Here is a 17,361-nt window from a genome sequence, read left to right as displayed (position 1 = left end):
AATTAATTTAGTGAAAATGCCATCCCCTCTGCCAGCCCCCAACCTTGCCAGACCCCTCCCCACTCCCGAGGCTCCCTCTTCCTCCTGGAGCTCCAAAGAGGGAAGCATCCAATTAATTGGGTGGCAGGTTCTCAGCTCTGGGCCTGGGCTAAGCCCTAATTAAGCACCAGCGCCCTGAGGTATTGCAGATAATGGATTCACAGGCATCTGCCAGGAAATGGGACTTGCACGGGCACCCAGAGGCCAGGCACCAGAAGACAGCTGCCCACAGTCCCTACCAGCAGGGGACCGACCCCCAGCTGGGGAGCCTGGTGCATGCAGGGCCTGGCCCCAAAGATGGTGCTGGGTCATCAGTATCTGCACCTTCCCGCCTCTGCCCACCCCCTGCACACCACCTCCCTCCACTCCGGTCACCTCCACTGTTCCAGACCTCCCCCACTCCCGACACTTGCACACAGCGTCCCTCCCCGCGCTCTGTGAGCGCAAGGTTTCAGGCACATCCGGGGAGAGCACGCTCTGTTAGGACGTGAAAGGGGCTCTAGGGGTCTGCACTCGTGGGCTGGGGCTCACTGCTCATGGTGTTGGATCAGGGCTTCTCAAGGGTGAGGTGCTCAGGGTTCTCTTCTTGCTAAAGCAGAGGTTCCAGTTCACAGGTGAGTCTGGGGTGGGGCTTAGGAGTCCACGTTCTCGAGATTTCTGCAGGTTCTTCCATGCTGATATGGCTGGTTCGGGGACGGCACTTTGAGGGGCAGGGACTAGAGTACCTGCTTGGGGGTGGAAGGGTAGCTCAGGAAGCCCAGGTGGAGGGGAAGAACCACAGTGGGGAGTAGGGATGGGGAATGAGAGCGAGGCTGAGGAGCTCAGGAGGGGCAGTGAGACCAAGCAGGGAGAGTTCCTTGTCCCCATCCTAGCAGGGCATTGGGACGAGTCTGACACCGTGGCTGTCCAGGACAAGGCAGTGTCCTGCAGAGATTCCGCCGGTCAGCAAGCACTAACTGGTCATTGGATTCTAGTCACAGAGGGCACAGCGGAGTGGCCTCTGCCTCGTGTCACACTGTGCCCGTTCCTCGGGGACCTGCCGGTCTTAGGTCTCCCAGCTAGGCAGGCACAGAGTGTACAGGACCCCAAGACCGGCTGTGTCCACTGGGCACCCAACAGCTTCTGTAGTTACTAGTGGCTGTCTCTCTGGCAGCCCCCGACGGTCTCTCAGGGTGTCATTGGGGGGTCTCTTGGAGTGTCTTTCCCTGTGCCTTTGGTGTTGCTGGTTGTCCCCTCCTGGTGTCAGTGCCCACCCTCATGGTCCTGCTGCCTCCTGGTGGCCATCGCTGGCCAGGTCTCTGGTTATTTCCGGCAATGTCTCCATGGCACTCACTGGCTGTTGTCTCTGGGTGTCACTGGCTATATTGGGCTCTCAGGGCATTGTGGCCATCTCGGGTTGTCTCTGGCTGTCTCTCGGTGACTCTGCTGTCTCCCAGCTGTCTTCTCGGCTCTCTGCCTCTCAGATTGCATCACGCTGATGTGGCGGCTAAGAGACAGGGCTCATACCCCGGGGGGCCCAGGGTAGAGACTTTGCCTCCCTGGAATGATTTGGTTCAAAGGAGAAAAGGCATCTGTGGAGAAAAGCCCTGGAGCTTCTGTCCTCCCTGTGGAAGCTCTCTGAGGATCCTGGGCCCAGAACAGAGCAAGAGTTCCCTGGAGAGTCTCCGTTTCCAAACCCTGCTTGTCCCCTAAGGAATCTACTATGGGAACAGGGAAAAAAGGCTTGAAAGTCAGCAGACCTAGGTTCCAGTTGCTGGCTGGGTGGTGTGGACCAATTATTCTGCCTCTTCTACTGGAAAACAAGCCAGAGTAGCAGACTGAGGTTGGTTGTGAGCAAGAAAGCAGTATTATCTGTAAAGGGCCTGGCACCCTGCCCGGCATACAATAGGTGCTTAACACATGACTCCTCCCCACCCTGAGGCCCTCCTGATGTGGGGGCCGGGGCAGGGGTGCTGACACGTCCTGCTCATGCTGTGTGGCCTGGCCATGAACCACGCCAGGACGCCATGCCACTTTCAGTGCCACAGCTGTTGTTATGACCCAGGGGCTTCTCGGCATAGATGCATGGGAAATTTAATAAAAGGCAATTAAGTGCCAGCTCCAGACGGGCTGTAAAGTGTGAGTGTCTTTGGAGCCTCTGGATGGAGGCTTCTGCTGCAGACACGAGAGACCCTCCACATTCACACGGCGGCGATGGGTGTCCCCCCACCCCTGCCTCCATTCATAACTCCCTGGGCCCCAGCTCTTCTGAGACCTGAGTTGCTAATGTGATTCCTGCCATGTTTCTGGGAGCCTCTGCCTGGAAAACCTGCTGCTGGCACAGAGCCTCCTGGGCCCCCTGGAGCTGAGGTTCTTCAGCAAGGCTGCCCCTTGGGAAGGGGCACAGCAGGGCCATGGAGAGCGGGATGGAGGGCTGGGGCCCTGCTAGGGTGCCTTAGGGTCATCCCTTGTTCTTGGGTAGCTGCATTCGGGTCTGTCTCCTCATCTGGAGGATGGCCAGGGCTAGACCTGACCCCTTGGGACTGGCTTCCGTTGGTTCTGTAATTCACACATGACGGTCCATGGAGGGCCAGGAGTGCTCCGGGGACTCTGGACGGATGAGCAGGGGCTGGCGCGTTCACGCTTTTCTCAGCACTTGTGCATTGCCATTCTCCACGCATTGTCATCCCCGAGCCCAGCCTGGAGCTTGCAAACGGTAAAGGAGATGCCAGTAGGGACCCACTCCCCTTTCAAAGCCGACTGCTTTCCAACATTGGTTTTGCTTCCTTCACTTAACACACAGGTAAGGAGCCTGATCGTGTACCAGGCTCTGGTTCTTGCTGCCTCCAAGGCTCTGCTCTCAGGAGCAGGAGTCCATGGAGAGAGGGGCACTGGGGACTGGCCAGTCCCCCGTTACGGGGCCAGGACCTGTGTGTAGCTTAGTGTTGCCAATCTGTGCGTTCAGGTAAGAGGCGGTTTTGAACCTAGTTGACCTTGAGCAAGTCAGCATAACTCGGGGTCTGTTTTCCTGCAAAAAGTAAGTTACCAGACACCCTTCCAGCTCTTCCCATGGGGCCACCTGGAGACTCCAAAGGAAATATATGAAGACCCTCTGCAAATGGTAGGCTTTAGGTGACTGGAAAGAGGAGAGCAGTCAATTAAATGAAATAAGAAATAAAATTGGGACATTTGCTCTAGTCCTGGGAGAAGATTCTGTTCACTTGGAGCAGACCCCCTGGGCCAGGGAAAGGGAAGGGACCTGGGAAGTGAGTTATGGAGCCTAGAGAAGTTTTCATTTGCTTGTTAGTTTGTTTAAAAGAGATGTTTGCTGTGCGGCGTGTGTGCTCACCAGAGAGACAGAAAGCGAGAAATCACCCCCCAGGGGATGGCCATGCCGCAGTCCCTTCTCCTCCATTCTCCTCTCGGGATCTTGGGCATGCACACACATGCTTCTGGCGTGAGTTTTAAGCCGTTGAGTCTAGGACTCAAACCACAGTCGACTACGTGGGAGTCCAGCGACATCACCATTATGCCATCTGATAGTCCCAATTTTTTTTTTTTTTGTAAAGGTTTCTGATGGTTCAGTGGATTCTAACCCACAGCAGCCACTCCGCCCCTTCCTGGCCGACAGGTGCAGGCTTCTGCTGCAGCAGGAGGGACTTAGGGATGACTTAGAAGATGGAGATTCAGTTCAGACATGGGGGAAAAGTCCAGGAAAGCTGGTGTCTCTGCGCCCACTATAGCCACCTGGTGTTTGGATGGAATAGAAACGTGGGCAGACGTGAGCTGAGTGCACATCTGTGGGCTGGGCACACGTGTGTTGCGTGCAGTGCGTGTGATGTGAAGATTCAGTGCAACAACTCGGGCACAGTGGAGAGAGCCTGGGATCCCGGCGCAGACGACCTTGGGGGGACGGTGCTGCTGCAGGGCAGTGCTTGATACACCACGGGGGCTCAGGAAGGGGAACTAGCCCTTGCTATCGTGACCCACTTCTTGCAGCCCCCCAATCCTGGGGCTGCTCACAGAGCTGCTCCCGCCCCGTGGGCACAGGGATGAGGCTGTGCAGGAGCCTCACCTCTGCCCCTCAGTGGATTCTAACACACAGCAGCCACTCCGCCCCTTCCTGGCCGACAGGTGCAGGCTTCTGCTGCAGCAGGAGGGACTTAGGGATGACTTAGAAGATGGAGATTCAGTTCAGACATGGGGGAAAAGTCCAGGAAAGCTGGTGTCTCTGCGCCCACTATAGCCACCTGGTGTTTGGATGGAATAGAAACGTGGGCAGACGTGAGCTGAGTGCACATCTGTGGGCTGGGCACACGTGTGTTGCGTGCAGTGCGTGTGATGTGAAGATTCAGTGCAACAACTCGGGCACAGTGGAGAGAGCCTGGGATCCCGGCGCAGACGACCTTGGGGGGACGGTGCTGCTGCAGGGCAGTGCTTGATACACCACGGGGGCTCAGGAAGGGGAACTAGCCCTTGCTATCGTGACCCACTTCTTGCAGCCCCCCAATCCTGGGGCTGCTCACAGAGCTGCTCCCGCCCCGTGGGCACAGGGATGAGGCTGTGCAGGAGCCTCACCTCTGCCCCTCTCTCCTGCCTCAGAAAAAGAGCAAGGTGCATTATCATGTCGCTGTCATCATCAACTATCTGGGCCACTGCATCTCCCTGGTGGCCCTCCTGGTGGCCTTTGTCCTCTTTCTGCGTCTCAGGTGAGATGTCTCCAGCACTTCCTCTTCCTTGTCCCCGAGCCCTTGAGCAGGGTGGGGAAGTGAGATGAGGGGTGGCCCTAGGCCAGGGCTGCCGGGGAGGGGCAGCCTATGTGGAGTCTCGGGTCTCTTGGGACCTCTGGCAAAGGCACTTGTGCATGTTCCCTGTAGCTGCTCGGGGTGGAGGTGGGGAGGGACGAAGTCAGGCTTGCCCATGTCACTCACACAGGCTGGTGGAGCCCCAGAAGTGGGGCCACATGGAGCAGCATCTGCCCTTCAGGTAGTAACGTGTCTGGGCCACAGCACTGCAGCCAAGGAGGTGACAGGGCCAGGAACAAGGCGGGCAGGAGCAGGACCCGATCATGGGCTGAAAGGAAGGGAGGAGGGCTTCCCACTGGAGATCTTTGTGTTTGCTGGCCCTGACTCTCAGCCCTGGGTCTGCAGGAGTGGAGGGGCACCCACTGGGGACAGGGGCATCCCTGTGAGCAGGCCACCCAGTCTCCTCCAGGAGCTCACGGCTGGGCCTCATGGGGCACCAGGACAGCCTCATGGCCACCTCCTTCTTGACTCAGCTGGTCAACCCTGCTCTGAGCCTCAGTTTCCCCATCCACACTTCTGGGCTGGAGGGATGCTGGCAGCCTCTCCCTCACCTCCTCTTTCCTCCTGTTGCTGTCATCCTCCGGCCTCTGCCGCCCAGGAGCATCCGGTGTCTGAGAAACATCATCCACTGGAACCTCATCTCGGCCTTCATCCTGCGCAATGCCACGTGGTTCGTGGTCCAGCTCACCATGAGCCCCGAGGTCCACCAGAGCAACGTGGTGCGTCCTGACGTGGGAAGGCGGAATGGGGCCAGGCCAGGGTCTGAGGAAAGGCTGGCTGGCGTGAGTCCCCCGGCCCTGCACAGAGGGATCCAGCCAGGCCTCGAGGCCCATAGGACAGGGACGGGATCCAAGAGAGTGCCCTGCCCCACCTGAGGAGGCCCCAGGCCCAAAGTGGGGTGCTGCCCGCCACTGTCCCTCCGTCCAGCAGCTCATTGTCACCTCTGGTGGGGTGGCAGGGCTGGTGCAGGTTGGTGACAGCTGCCTACAACTACTTCCACGTGACCAACTTCTTCTGGATGTTCGGCGAGGGCTGCTACCTGCACACGGCCATCGTGCTCACCTACTCCACCGACCGGCTACGCAAGTGGATGTTCGTCTGCATCGGCTGGGGTGAGCCGCCAGCCTCCTGTCCCAGCCGCCCTCTCCTCACCCCAACTCGAGCCAGGTTGGCACCACGGCCCTCTGCCCCTCTTGGGGGGTGTGGGGGAGCAGGAACATCCCAAAAGAGTGGGGAGTTCCCTTGCCCCCTCTGGGCCTGGCAGCCCTCCGGCTCCCACTGGAGTCTCTGTGACAGCCCCTCTCTCCCCCAGGTGTGCCTTTCCCCATCATTGTGGCCTGGGCCATTGGGAAACTGTACTACGACAATGAGAAGTAAGTCGTCTCCTTCCCCTCCCCACCCTCAGGCTCCCAGCCTTTCCGGGGGGCCTCTGGTCAAGTCTGGCCAGACCATGGTTTCTGCAGCTAAAAAGGGAGGGAGTTGGGACTGGGCTCCATCCCAGAGTCCTTGCCAGGGCCTGGCTGAGGTGGGGCTAGGCAGGCTGAACCCAGACTCCTTTATCTTTCTGGAACTTTCACAGGGGCAGTCTCTGAGCCAGGCTGTCCAGGTTCTGAAATACGGCTTCATCGCTACATAACCATGTGGCCTCGGGCTAGCTCCTAGAGTGCACTTCAGCCTCCTCAGTGGGAACATGGACACCCTAAAAATGGTGCCTACCTCAAAGGGCTGTAGGGATGGCAGGAGGTAGTGTATTGAGCGTTGAATAGTGCCTGGCCCATAATCAGTCATGTAAATGTGTCCCATTAACAGTCTGACTTGTCTTAACAAAAGCATCTATGGATTTAACAGGATCTGATCCTGCGGTCGGAGGATCTCAGGGGTCCTGTGGTTCCTTAGTGAAACAGACTAATCACCCCTGAAAACAAGACTCCCACTACAGTGGGTCTCAGTCTGGACTGACTTTAAAGGTACCTGGGAAACTTTGAAAGTGCCAGTCCCTGGGCTTTGCCCCCAGAGTTGCATCTAACAGGCCTGGGGCATGGCCTGGCCCCGAGCTATTTAGAAACTGTCCTTAAGGGATTCTGATGTGCACCTGAGACTGAGAACCACTGAGAGAAGAGGCAGGAAAGGTGGATGTACACAGCGGAGAGGCCCCAGGGTTTGCTTTCCCGAAGAAGTCCTCAGGACCGACTGCCTGACTGGTGTCCAGGTGGCTCGTCCCTGTGACAAACTCGCTCCTCCCCCACGACTGAGGGGGCCCCCACAGCCTCACTGGTCCCCACAGAGCCTGGGAAGTTATCTTCCCTATTTATGACGGTGACTCCTTCCTGACTCAGGCCTGCTGGCTGTCACTGCCTCTGTGCAGCTGGCAGGAGGGGCCTAAGGGAGGGGAACCAGCTGACAGAGTCGAGGGGCCTGGGGCCCAGAGCAGCAGTGTCGCATGATAAAGGCTGTGCCTGCAGGTGTGTGGGGGGAAGCGGGTGTGGGGAGGAACAGGTTTCAAAAGCCGCCGTGTGTGTGCAGGTGCAAGGGCGTGTGCATGTGTTGGAGGGAAAAGAATGCCTGGGCTGGAGCAGAAAGTGGATCTGAAAGCTCTAAGGCCCCACCTAGTGGTAAGATGCTGACACTGCGGCAGAGGTGATCTGGGATGGGAGGAGGAACCGGAAAGTGCTTAGGAGACCAGCGGCCGAGAACCGGAACTGGCCCACAGGCAGCGGTGTGTGGTCTGATGCTGTTTCTTTGAAAACTTGGTTTTGTGGCCAGTCTTTAAAAAGCCAAGAGGTTTTATATAAAATATAAATCTCTGCATTTCGGAAGCATCATAAGGTCTTGGCATTGGGATCTACATGCCCAGTAGGACGTGGGCCTCCCTTTTGCCCTGTTCCCGCCCACTCCCCAGACCAGGGGTGCGCTGGTATAGAACTCAGCAAAATGCAAAGCAGTTCTGCCTCCTGCAGCAGGTGGACGCTGCGGAAGGTCGTTCAGGCTGCAGTTGAACAGGCTCAGACAGATATGGCTAACTGGGTGGCCCCTGTGATGGGCAGTGTGAGGGAACATGTGTGCCACTCACCCCAACGACACCCCAGTGGGCAGGCTGAGCCCCGGCCCCAGCAGGGGCCCACCAGGCAATGTGTGTCGGTGTGCCTGCTCCTGGGTCGCTCGGTCTCGCCCACCACCCCGTCCCTGCGCAGTGCTCACCTCCATCTTTACCACTCGGGGTGGCGGCCGCTGCCTGTTCTGCACGTGCACTAAGGGGGCACTTCGGTGGACCGAGCGTTGGTTTTGTGCGTGGTTAGAACTGGGGCACCCACATCTGAGCTTCCAGTCCCAGTCCTGCCCTGGCCAAGCACTGATCCCCAATGCCACTGAGGAGGCCCAGATGACACCCCTCCCCCATTCCCCTCTTCAGGTGCTGGTTTGGCAAAAGGCCAGGGGTGTACACAGACTACATCTACCAGGGCCCCATGATCTTGGTCCTGCTGGTAAGAACCTGGGCAGGGGCAGGAGACAGGCACAGTGGGGAGGGACAGCCCGAGCTACTGTGGACCAAAGGACCTTCCTGCCAGGGAGAGCAGTGGGAATGTGGGACAGACAGGCTGCATCCCGGCCTGCCGCCCCCTCCCCAGTGCCTAGCTCCCCGTGGTGTGCCCAAACTGCAGATCAACTTCATCTTCCTGTTCAACATCGTCCGCATCCTGATGACCAAACTCCGGGCATCCACCACATCTGAGACCATTCAGTACAGGTAATGCCTGGGTCTCCCTGTCCCAGGCCTGCACCCCAGCTCCCCCTGCCTCAGTCACTGGGACCTGCATCTGCTGGGCTGGGCAGTGACTCTGGGTCCCCCGCCCTGTAGAAAGGCTGTGAAGGCCACGTTGGTGCTGCTTCCCCTCCTGGGCATCACCTACATGCTGTTCTTCGTCAACCCTGGTGAGGACGAGGTCTCCCGCGTCGTCTTTATCTACTTCAACTCCTTCCTGGAGTCCTTCCAGGTAGAGTCGCCCCCAGCCCAGCACAGGCCAGATCTGCACCTCCTTGGCTGGGCCTTCTGCCGGGCAAATTCCAGGGGTTGTAGGAGGAGGACCCATGCAAGGGGCAGCCCATAGGCCTTACACCAGCCCCTCTCTCCTTGCCAGGGCTTCTTCGTGTCTGTGTTCTACTGTTTCCTCAACAGTGAGGTGAGACTCCTGGGGCTGGGCTGGGTGGGGACGGAGGCCTGCTGGGACTGAAGACAGTCTGGCGCCTCCTCCCAACCCCCTCTGGAGATGCTGCTGGGAGCCCCAGTAGGGTCCTGCCCCCTCTTCTGTAATGGCAGCCCACTCCTTTGCCCTGGGGCAGGGGATGCATGTGGGTCAGGGGTGGGATTCTTCATGCGAAGGCCATGTGGCACTTTTGTGCCGATTCAGAAAAGGTGCCCTTCTTCAGGACACTTGGGAAAGCTGTCCGAGCAAATATGCAACTTAACGATCTACCAAGGTGCACGGTGTCACCTCCTGTGGACCCCTGTGCACCGCTCACCCGGCCAGCCACTCACCTGCGCAGCCCTGCCTACGGGAGGGAGGGGGCCTGAGCCCCAGGCTCAGAGGTTGTGGTCTGCCCTGTGCCCACAGGTCCGCTCTGCCATCCGGAAGAGGTGGCACCGGTGGCAGGACAAACACTCCATCCGCGCTCGTGTGGCCCGCGCCATGTCCATCCCCACCTCCCCCACGCGGGTCAGCTTTCACAGCATCAAGCAGTCCACGGCGGTCTGAACTGGGAGGCATGGAGCAGCCCCCTGAGGTCTGTGGCTGGGAAGATGATGGCCAGGCACTCCGACCACCTGTCTGTGGAGGCGAGAGCGCCTCCCACTCCCTTCCACAGGAGCAGCTGCCCTGAGAACCTGGGAGGGCCCTTCTCCCAGCCCCAGCCCCAACCCCAGCTCCAGCCCCAGCCAGGCAAGTGGTCCGGGCCATGAGAGCAGAGGAGCCAGGCCATGGGAAGAATGGCCTTACAGGACTGGGCTGGGCCCAGCACCTCTGACCTTGGTCTGGCCCCTTCCCCAATCCTCCCTGAGGATGGAAATGGAAAGGGAACTGGGAGTGCTGGAAAGCCCCGACAGCTCCCAGCTCCCTCCAAGAGCTGTCTCCAATCCGAGCACTCAGGCCAGGCCCCTAGGGCTGTGGCTACCCCAAGGGCATCCTGGGAAACTCTCGAATCCCTGCAGCAATGCCTCTGGGCCTTAGCATTGCCTCTGACCGCACTGGGAACCTGGACGTCATTGTTGGAGCCTGCTGACAGTGTAGGCCTCAGGGGACGTCATCAGATGTTGGACCACATCACTAGGAATCACCTTGGGGCCACCAGAACTCAGGTGGCACCGTGGCACTGCCACCAGAACGCCCTGCCTTGCTGCCTTGCTCCCTCGGACCTTTTCTCCCTGCAGGCCACACGGCTGCTGCTCACTTAACCACCGTCAATACCTTCACCCCAACTCCTGGCACTTTCTGCCCAGGTGTGTCCCCCTTTGTGAGAAGATGAGGGCTGGGACGACAGTGCCTGTGGAGAGGACCAGGGCGTGGCCAGTCAAGGCCAGCCTCCCTTTGAGGTGGACAGAGAACTCTTGGCCCCCAGTCTGCTGTTCAGTGATCTGGCCTCTCGGGCAGAGCCTGTGGTCCTGACAGCCTCTGGGGAGGGTCACAGCTAAGCAAAGATAGAAGGGCCCTCTCTGCCCAAGTGCCCTAAAGCAGGACAAGTGGCTCTTGGAACAACCAGCCAGCTGGTCCCTCCACCCCAGGCTGGCTCAGCCCCCGCGTGGACCCCCACCCCAAGTCCAGTGGGGCCCCACAGCCAGAGCAGGACTTTGGGTGTGGGGACCCAGGAAACGAGCTGCTGGGCGGGGAGTGGCTGACGTCAATAATAATATTTATCTTTTCAAAACCAACCTCGTGGAGGCCTGGACTCTACAGCGGGCGGGGTGGAGGGGGTGCCTCAGAGAAGTGGGGGTCATTTGACAGCCTTCAGAAGCTGCTATTGCTGGGACACTTGGCCCCACTCACACCCTGTCAGGGGTGGGGTGCTAGGGGAGCCCCTGAGGGCTGTAGGCAGGGAGTGCAGAAGGACTTAGTGGGGTCTGGCCAGGGCCAGTCCTTGCAGGGAGAGAAGGACCACAGATTAGCAATGCAGGGGAAGGCCTTCACGCAGGGCATGGCCTGAACAGGGCCGGACAGTGGGCCCAGACAGGTGTGTCCAGTCCAGGGGAGGAGCTGAGTAGAAGCAGGAGTGCAGTTAGGACGCCAGAGAGACTGAGCAGACCTCGAGTCCGCCTTAGCCGGAGAGCCCCTGGAAGCTGACCTTGAGACAGGTTTTCAGCACAAACTCAGGGAAGGGGAATCCAGAGAGGGTGAGGGAGGGAGGCCGGGCAACGGGGGCAACCACCCCGGGCAGCTGCAGCCTTGTCCTGCTGGAAAAGCCGGGAGGCCTGCGTGGACCACCTCCATCCCCTTTTCCCACCCGAGGGGCGAGGGAGCTGGGGCATTTGCTCACCAACTCCCGTCCATTGCTGGCAGAAGGCCCCCAGGGCACATCAATCTCCCTGCATTTCCCACATCTGACCACTTAGAGGCCTGAGCTGTGGCAACGTGTAGGCTAGCAAAAGCCAGCACACCACGTCCTGAGGGTCAGGGGGTGTGATGGGTCACCAGAACCCCACACACAGGACCCTGGGCTGTCCAGGAGGAGGGCTGCACGGGGGCGTTTGTGTGCATGTGCACAGGAGCACCTTGGGTGTGTAGTGTTAGACGCCAGGAGCAGACTGACCACAGCTCCAGGGGAGGTTGGTGGCTGAGGATCTTGGCCCAGGGAGGGGCCAAAATGTCCTGGAAGGCCAGATGGGGCACCCTGCTCTGCCAATTCCCCAAGCTCTGTGCCCCAGAGTAGAGGACCCAAGGAACACCAGGGCCGAGGTAGTCTGGTGTTGGCAGGAGGGGGTGTTGGCAGGAGTGGGGAGAAACCAATAAGGGGCCCTGGCCACCAAGAGGCTCCAAAAGTGACCAGTAAGTCTCAGGTGGCCCCTGACAGCTTTCTCAACTCTGCCTTTCACCCAGAGAAGGCAGGTGAGAAATGAGGCTTCCTGGGGCAGAGCCGTCAGGATGGGCGGGGATGCATCCCAAGGGGGAGGAGCCTGAGCAGGGCTGGGGAAGACTGGGAGGTGCCCTGTCTCTTACTGTTGTGCTCTCGGTGCAGAGCTGAGCCCTGTGTGAGGGCAGAGGTGAGCTGCTGCCCCAGGACGGATGCCAGGGACCACCTGTGAAACAGCCCCGGCTCTGCACAGCCGTGAGAGGGTGTCTCTGAGGCACACTAGGGGCTGTCTGAGGAGCCGGAGGTGTTCCTGGGCAGGCAGGGGGCGACCGCTCCCATCCAGAGACTAAGCCCAGAGGGGCCATGGGAAGGGGAGCACGGCTGGGATTGTCTGAGCCCCGGAAGTCTGCAGCCCCTTGTGCCAGGCCCAGATGCCCAGAGCTTAGCCTTCCACACAGATGTGTGCTTGGGCTTCGGTGCAGGGCTCGGCAAGCCCCGAGACCAGGGGTCTGAGGCCATTCTGCTCTGAGGCTTGGCTTGTGGGAGGGGCAGGGGTGACAGCCCCAGGGAGTGAGTGGGCTGTGACGGACAGCAGACAGATGTGCCACCACCTGTGGGAAGGGCCCAGGTCACTGTGGGCTACCCATGACCCCAGGATGGGCCCCTTTCATGTGCTGGGAAGGATTGTTCTCGACGCCACCCCTAGAGGCCACAGTCCCCTGGAACTCCCTGCCCCGGAGCCCTCTCTGCTCGAGACCGTCCTCATGGACACAGAACAGCAGTGGAGGAGGACCCTCGCCGTGCCCAGTTCAGGCTGCCCACCCGAGTGACCGCCCAGCTTACGCCTGGGGTCCCGGCCTCCCCACCAGGCCTCCTCCTCGAGTCCTCATGGCTGACAAGTCAGCTGTCTGGCTCTGGGCCTGGGGAGGGGTCCAGTCTGTGGAAACCATGTATTAGGGAGGGAGGGAGAGAGTCTTCGGAGTCCAGATAATGGCACCTAATCGTGGGCATTTGCAGACTGCTTTGTGATCCCCAAATTCTAACATTTACCATCGAATTCTCAGCTAGCTCACAGAGATGGGGAGCAGCCCACTTTACAGCTAAGGAAACGGAAGCCTCGCAAGTCCCTAAGGTGGGAGGTCTCCTGAAGTCTCTGAGGCTTAGATCTCGGGAGGCCAGGACCAATGATGTGGCTCCGGGACAGGAGAGCAGCGGGAAGCCTCAGGCTCCTGACTGATCTAGGACGTGTTCCAGGCGAAGACAGGACCAGCCCAAGGTAGCCCGGCCAGTGTCCAGCTGGGTGGGGCAACAAGGGGCCTGGTACCCAGCACCTCCTTCCTGCACCCTGACCCCTCCCTCTTTAAAACATGGGTGACTTCCAACAATGCAGCCCAGGCCACCAGAGCCACTGTGGTCTCTCGCACCCCAGACTCTGCCCGGCCCTGAGAGGGTGCCACTGACCTCCAGCCCAGCCACATCCCAGAGTCACCTCCACAGTCCTCTGCCTTCACACTCAGCTGTAGGACTTGGCCCTGCAGAGGGGACCAAGCTGCTTCCTCAGCTATAAAGTGGGCTGCTTCCTGCAGGCCACCAGCGACCCTGAGTGTTCACTGGGCTCCAGGCGCTGTCAGTCCCTCACATTAGTCCCATCTCTTCCTACCACTTATGGGACGGTACTGTCATCCCCCATTGTACAGATAAGGAAAGTTAAGTCCAGAGAGGTTAAGAGACCTGCCCGAGGGAGCCCAGCAGTGAAGGCAGGATGAGACCCAGGCCAGCCGCCCTTGGCTTCCCAGTGTTTAACCCAGATGCAGCAGGAGCTCCTTGCCGGGTGCCCTCCCTTCCCCGACGCCCCCTCCAGGTCTCGCCCCACAGACAGCCTTCAGTTTCCCATCTGTGGAAAAAGAACCTCCAGAGACAGCTAGCTGTTGGAGCGGGAGCCTGCAGAGCCTGGGCCTCAGTTACCGGCTCCCTAAGCCCAGCCTCCAGGCTAGTCACAGGCTGCCACCTCCCCAGTGTCGCCAGCCTGTCCCAGCTGCACCTCAGAGCATGCATGGACTTCAGCCTGATCCCACCAACTCACAGGTCTGGCAGTGCAAGGTCAAGGGAAGCCTTCCAAGCTCTCAGCCAGCTGGAAACATGAATGAGATGGGGGTTGGCTGTAACTCCAGGGACCGCCCTCGGCCTCTAAACCACCCTGTCCCTCCAGGGGGTCCTGGGCAGACTCCTCTTGCCCAGCCTTGTGGTTTATGGGGCTGAGGCAGGGAGGGAGATGGAAGCGGGGGCGGGGGGGCAGACCAGGTACCCAGCTAGGGGCTAGGCGCTGAGGTGGCTGCCTGAGCCTTTCTCGCCTATGGTCCCAGTGTGGCAGGCACTGAGCGGAGGCAGCTCTAGTGCCTTCTTAGCATCTGTTCAGCCTGGAACATGCAGCTGGGAAGGCACAGGGCCAAGAAGTGAGGGCAGGTGAGTCAGGCGCCTTTCCCTCCTCTCCCCAGTGTCTGCTTGGGGAACGCGGGGATCTGGGAAAGCGGTGAATGAACAGACCCCGAAAGCCTCAGAGGGGACAGCCTTCAGAGACCTCTTCGAGCTGGGGGCACCAGGAGCCCGAGGCTAGCTCAGGGAGGAAGGGTAGGAGATTAACTCTGCTTTGGGTGCCCATGTTCTCTGAACCCCAAAGTAGAGCACATGCTGGTCTGAGAAGGCCCAGAAGAACGGAAATGAGGCCTGTCCTGAGGATAGCGCTACTGGAGGGTTGACTACTGGCGTCGATCTGGTTTCTTTTCTTTCTTGTCTTTTTCTTCCTTTCATATGTGCGCGCTCTCTCTCTCTCTTTTTCCAATTTGCCAGAAGACATGTGCGCTTGACAGAGAGGGAGGGACAAGGCACCCCCACACACCATGGGACTGAGCTGCATCACAACCGCGTCTCCGTATCTCCATCCTGTCAGGGTCTGGCCACACACACGTGCCAGTTATATTTACAGACCACTCAGACACAGGCGGCCACGTGGCCTCCAGCTCCCAGCCACCATGCCATGAGCTAGCCTTGGGTTCTTTCTTAGCCACGTTAAAGTGTAATATTCAGTGGTATTAAAAGCATTCACGAAGTTCTGCAACTATCGCCCCTGTCTAGTTTCAGAACTTTCCATCACCCTAAGGAAACGCCTTACCTGTCACGTGGTCACTCCCCATCCTCCCTCCCCTCGCCCCTGGCTGCCTTTCCGTCCATCACAGATTTGCCTATTCTGAATATTTGGTATAAGCAGAGTCAGACAGTATTTTGCATCTGACTTCTTTCACTTAGCACGTCTTCAAAGTTGAGGCATGTTGCAGCAGGTATCCAAGCGTCCTCTCCATGGCTGAATGACATTCCATGGGCGTCTGCGTCCCATTTTGCCCACTTATCATTTGATTGACATCTGGCTTCTTCCCACGGCTCCAGGTCGCTGAGGGGGGCTGCTCTCCGCAGTCATGTGCGAGTGTTTGAACACAGGGTCTCCATGTGTTTGGGGTGCACACTCAGGAGGAACTGCTGGCTCATAGGCTTAACTTACTGAGGAGCCACCAAGCCACTTCTGCAGTGGCAGCTGTTTTCCAGTCCTGTTCACATGCCGTGGGTGGGCTCTCCACGCCTCATCCACATGTTACTGCCTGCTGTTTCATACACATGGTGTGCGTGTGTGTGTGCGTGTGAGTGTGTGGTTTTAGACAGGTCCCGCTGTGTCACAATCCTGCCCCAGCCCCCTGAGTAGCTGGGACCACAGGCATGTGCCCAGATCTTTCCCACGGAGTCTCATGATGTTGCCCAGGCTGGCCTCAAACTCACGATCCTCCTGCTCTACCCGTCAAGGAGCTGGGGCTGCAGCTATACACCACCGTGTCTAGCTTTGCAAGGGGTCCTGGGACTCAAACTGGGGTCTCCCACATGGTCTAGGCCTCCCACATGCCAAGCAGCAGCCTGCAGCTACTGAGTCAGACCACAGTCTGGATTTTGCTTTTTTTTTTTTTTTTTTAATAGTAGCCATCCTAATGGGTGTGCTGGTTCTTGATTTTTAAGAGCCAAGACTCCCTGCATGGAGAACAGGGCCCTGAGTGAGGGTCTATGCTGGGGGCCAGAAAGCATTTTATCTTCACAGCCCTGTGCGAGAAGCTGCCTGCTCAGCTCACCCTGACACACCCAGCACCTAGGTGCCTGGATTCCCAGAGGTGGGCCCAGTGTAGACACTGCTGTACTCTGTGATAAAAACACACCAGCCAAGCCTCCCCTAACCCCCAACCAACATATTGGTCCCCCGCCAGCGAAGGGGCAGCCGGCAGCCTCCTCCCTTGGGCCCCGCCACCTCTCCGCCCACCGCTGGGCAGTTTGCTCTCAGTCAGTTGCGTTTGTTCCCCACTGTGTTTCTGACAGTTCCCTTGTCATGGTAATTACTGTTTGCAATCGAATTAAATGTTATATTAATGGATGAATCAGAAGTGCACAAACAAGGACAGATGTTTCTTATGAAAATTCAACTGAACGCTTTGAGAGACCCAATATACGTGAGTCCCCAAAACAGAGACGTCGAACTGGGTGTGGGTGAGACAGATGTCAATCACTGGGTGGGAGGGAAGAACGGAGATGGGGGTCTGTGGCCAACCCCTTTACGCCCTGGAAGCTCACCCTTCGCTTCGCTTAATCTGGAGCTGGTGTTGGAGCTGGTGCTTCATCCATGTGGACTCAGAGCTGCAAGGGACGGGCCCATCATGGGGGATCTCAGAAAGATGAGTGGCGGTATGCTCGCCCCGGTTAAGTTACACACGTGTATGGGTTGAACTGGTAGGTTGAAAAAAAAAAACGCGTAGTCCTAACCTCTGGGACATGTGACAGTGACCTAATTTGGAACGTCTTCACAGATGTAATCAAATTAAGATGAGGTCATTGGGAGGTCATTAGCCTAATCCGGTATGCTTGGTGTCATACAGAGAGGAGAGACAGAGACCGACTGGGAGAACACCTCGTGACCACAGAGGCATGATGCAGCGGAAGCCTTGAGGCACGAGGGCTTGTCAGCCTCCACTCAAGGCCAGCACGAGATAGGGAAGGGTTCTCCCCAGAGAAGCACGGCCTTGCCGACACCGACACCGCGCTTTCGGACTTCCTTTAGTCGGCTCGAGCTGCTATGATAGCTTAGACTGGGCGGCTCAAACAGCATACATTTATTCTGCACTGCTCGAGGCTCCGGAGTTCAAGGTGCCGCAGATTCGGTTCCCGGCGAGCGCTGTCCTGGTTTGCAAACGGCCACCTTCTTACTGTAGCCTAACATGGCCAAGAAATCACAGCTCTCTTAGGGTACTAATCCCATGAGAAGGGCGCCACCCCTACCATCTAATTACGCCTCAAAGGCCCTACCTCCAAGTACTATCACGTCAGGGATCAGGCTACTGCACGTCAATTCTTTTTTTTTTTTTTTTTTGGAGAGGTATTCACTATAGGGCTTGTGCGC

The 17,361-nt window shown here is 58.5% G+C and overlaps 1 protein-coding gene across 1 annotated transcript in view; it reads left to right on the top strand.

The window, feature by feature from the left end:
* The window catches only part of CRHR1 (corticotropin releasing hormone receptor 1), a 49,936-nt gene extending 38,212 nt beyond the window's left edge, over nucleotides 1-11,724 (top strand). The window contains exons 5-13 of the mRNA XM_006159111.3: nucleotides 4,621-4,727; nucleotides 5,422-5,542; nucleotides 5,782-5,935; nucleotides 6,136-6,196; nucleotides 8,233-8,305; nucleotides 8,483-8,568; nucleotides 8,680-8,815; nucleotides 8,960-9,001; nucleotides 9,434-11,724. Of these exons, the coding sequence (XP_006159173.1) occupies nucleotides 4,621-4,727; nucleotides 5,422-5,542; nucleotides 5,782-5,935; nucleotides 6,136-6,196; nucleotides 8,233-8,305; nucleotides 8,483-8,568; nucleotides 8,680-8,815; nucleotides 8,960-9,001; nucleotides 9,434-9,574 (921 nt within the window). The 3' untranslated portion in view covers nucleotides 9,575-11,724. The remainder of the gene's footprint in view (nucleotides 1-4,620; nucleotides 4,728-5,421; nucleotides 5,543-5,781; nucleotides 5,936-6,135; nucleotides 6,197-8,232; nucleotides 8,306-8,482; nucleotides 8,569-8,679; nucleotides 8,816-8,959; nucleotides 9,002-9,433) is intronic.
* The last annotated feature ends 5,637 nt before the right edge of the window (nucleotides 11,725-17,361 follow it).

The sequence above is a fragment of the Tupaia chinensis genome, unplaced genomic scaffold, assembly GCF_000334495.1.
Source record: "Tupaia chinensis unplaced genomic scaffold, TupChi_1.0 Scaffold000624_1, whole genome shotgun sequence".
NCBI lineage: Eukaryota > Metazoa > Chordata > Mammalia > Scandentia > Tupaiidae > Tupaia > Tupaia belangeri.
This window is presented reverse-complemented; position numbering and strand designations above follow the sequence as displayed.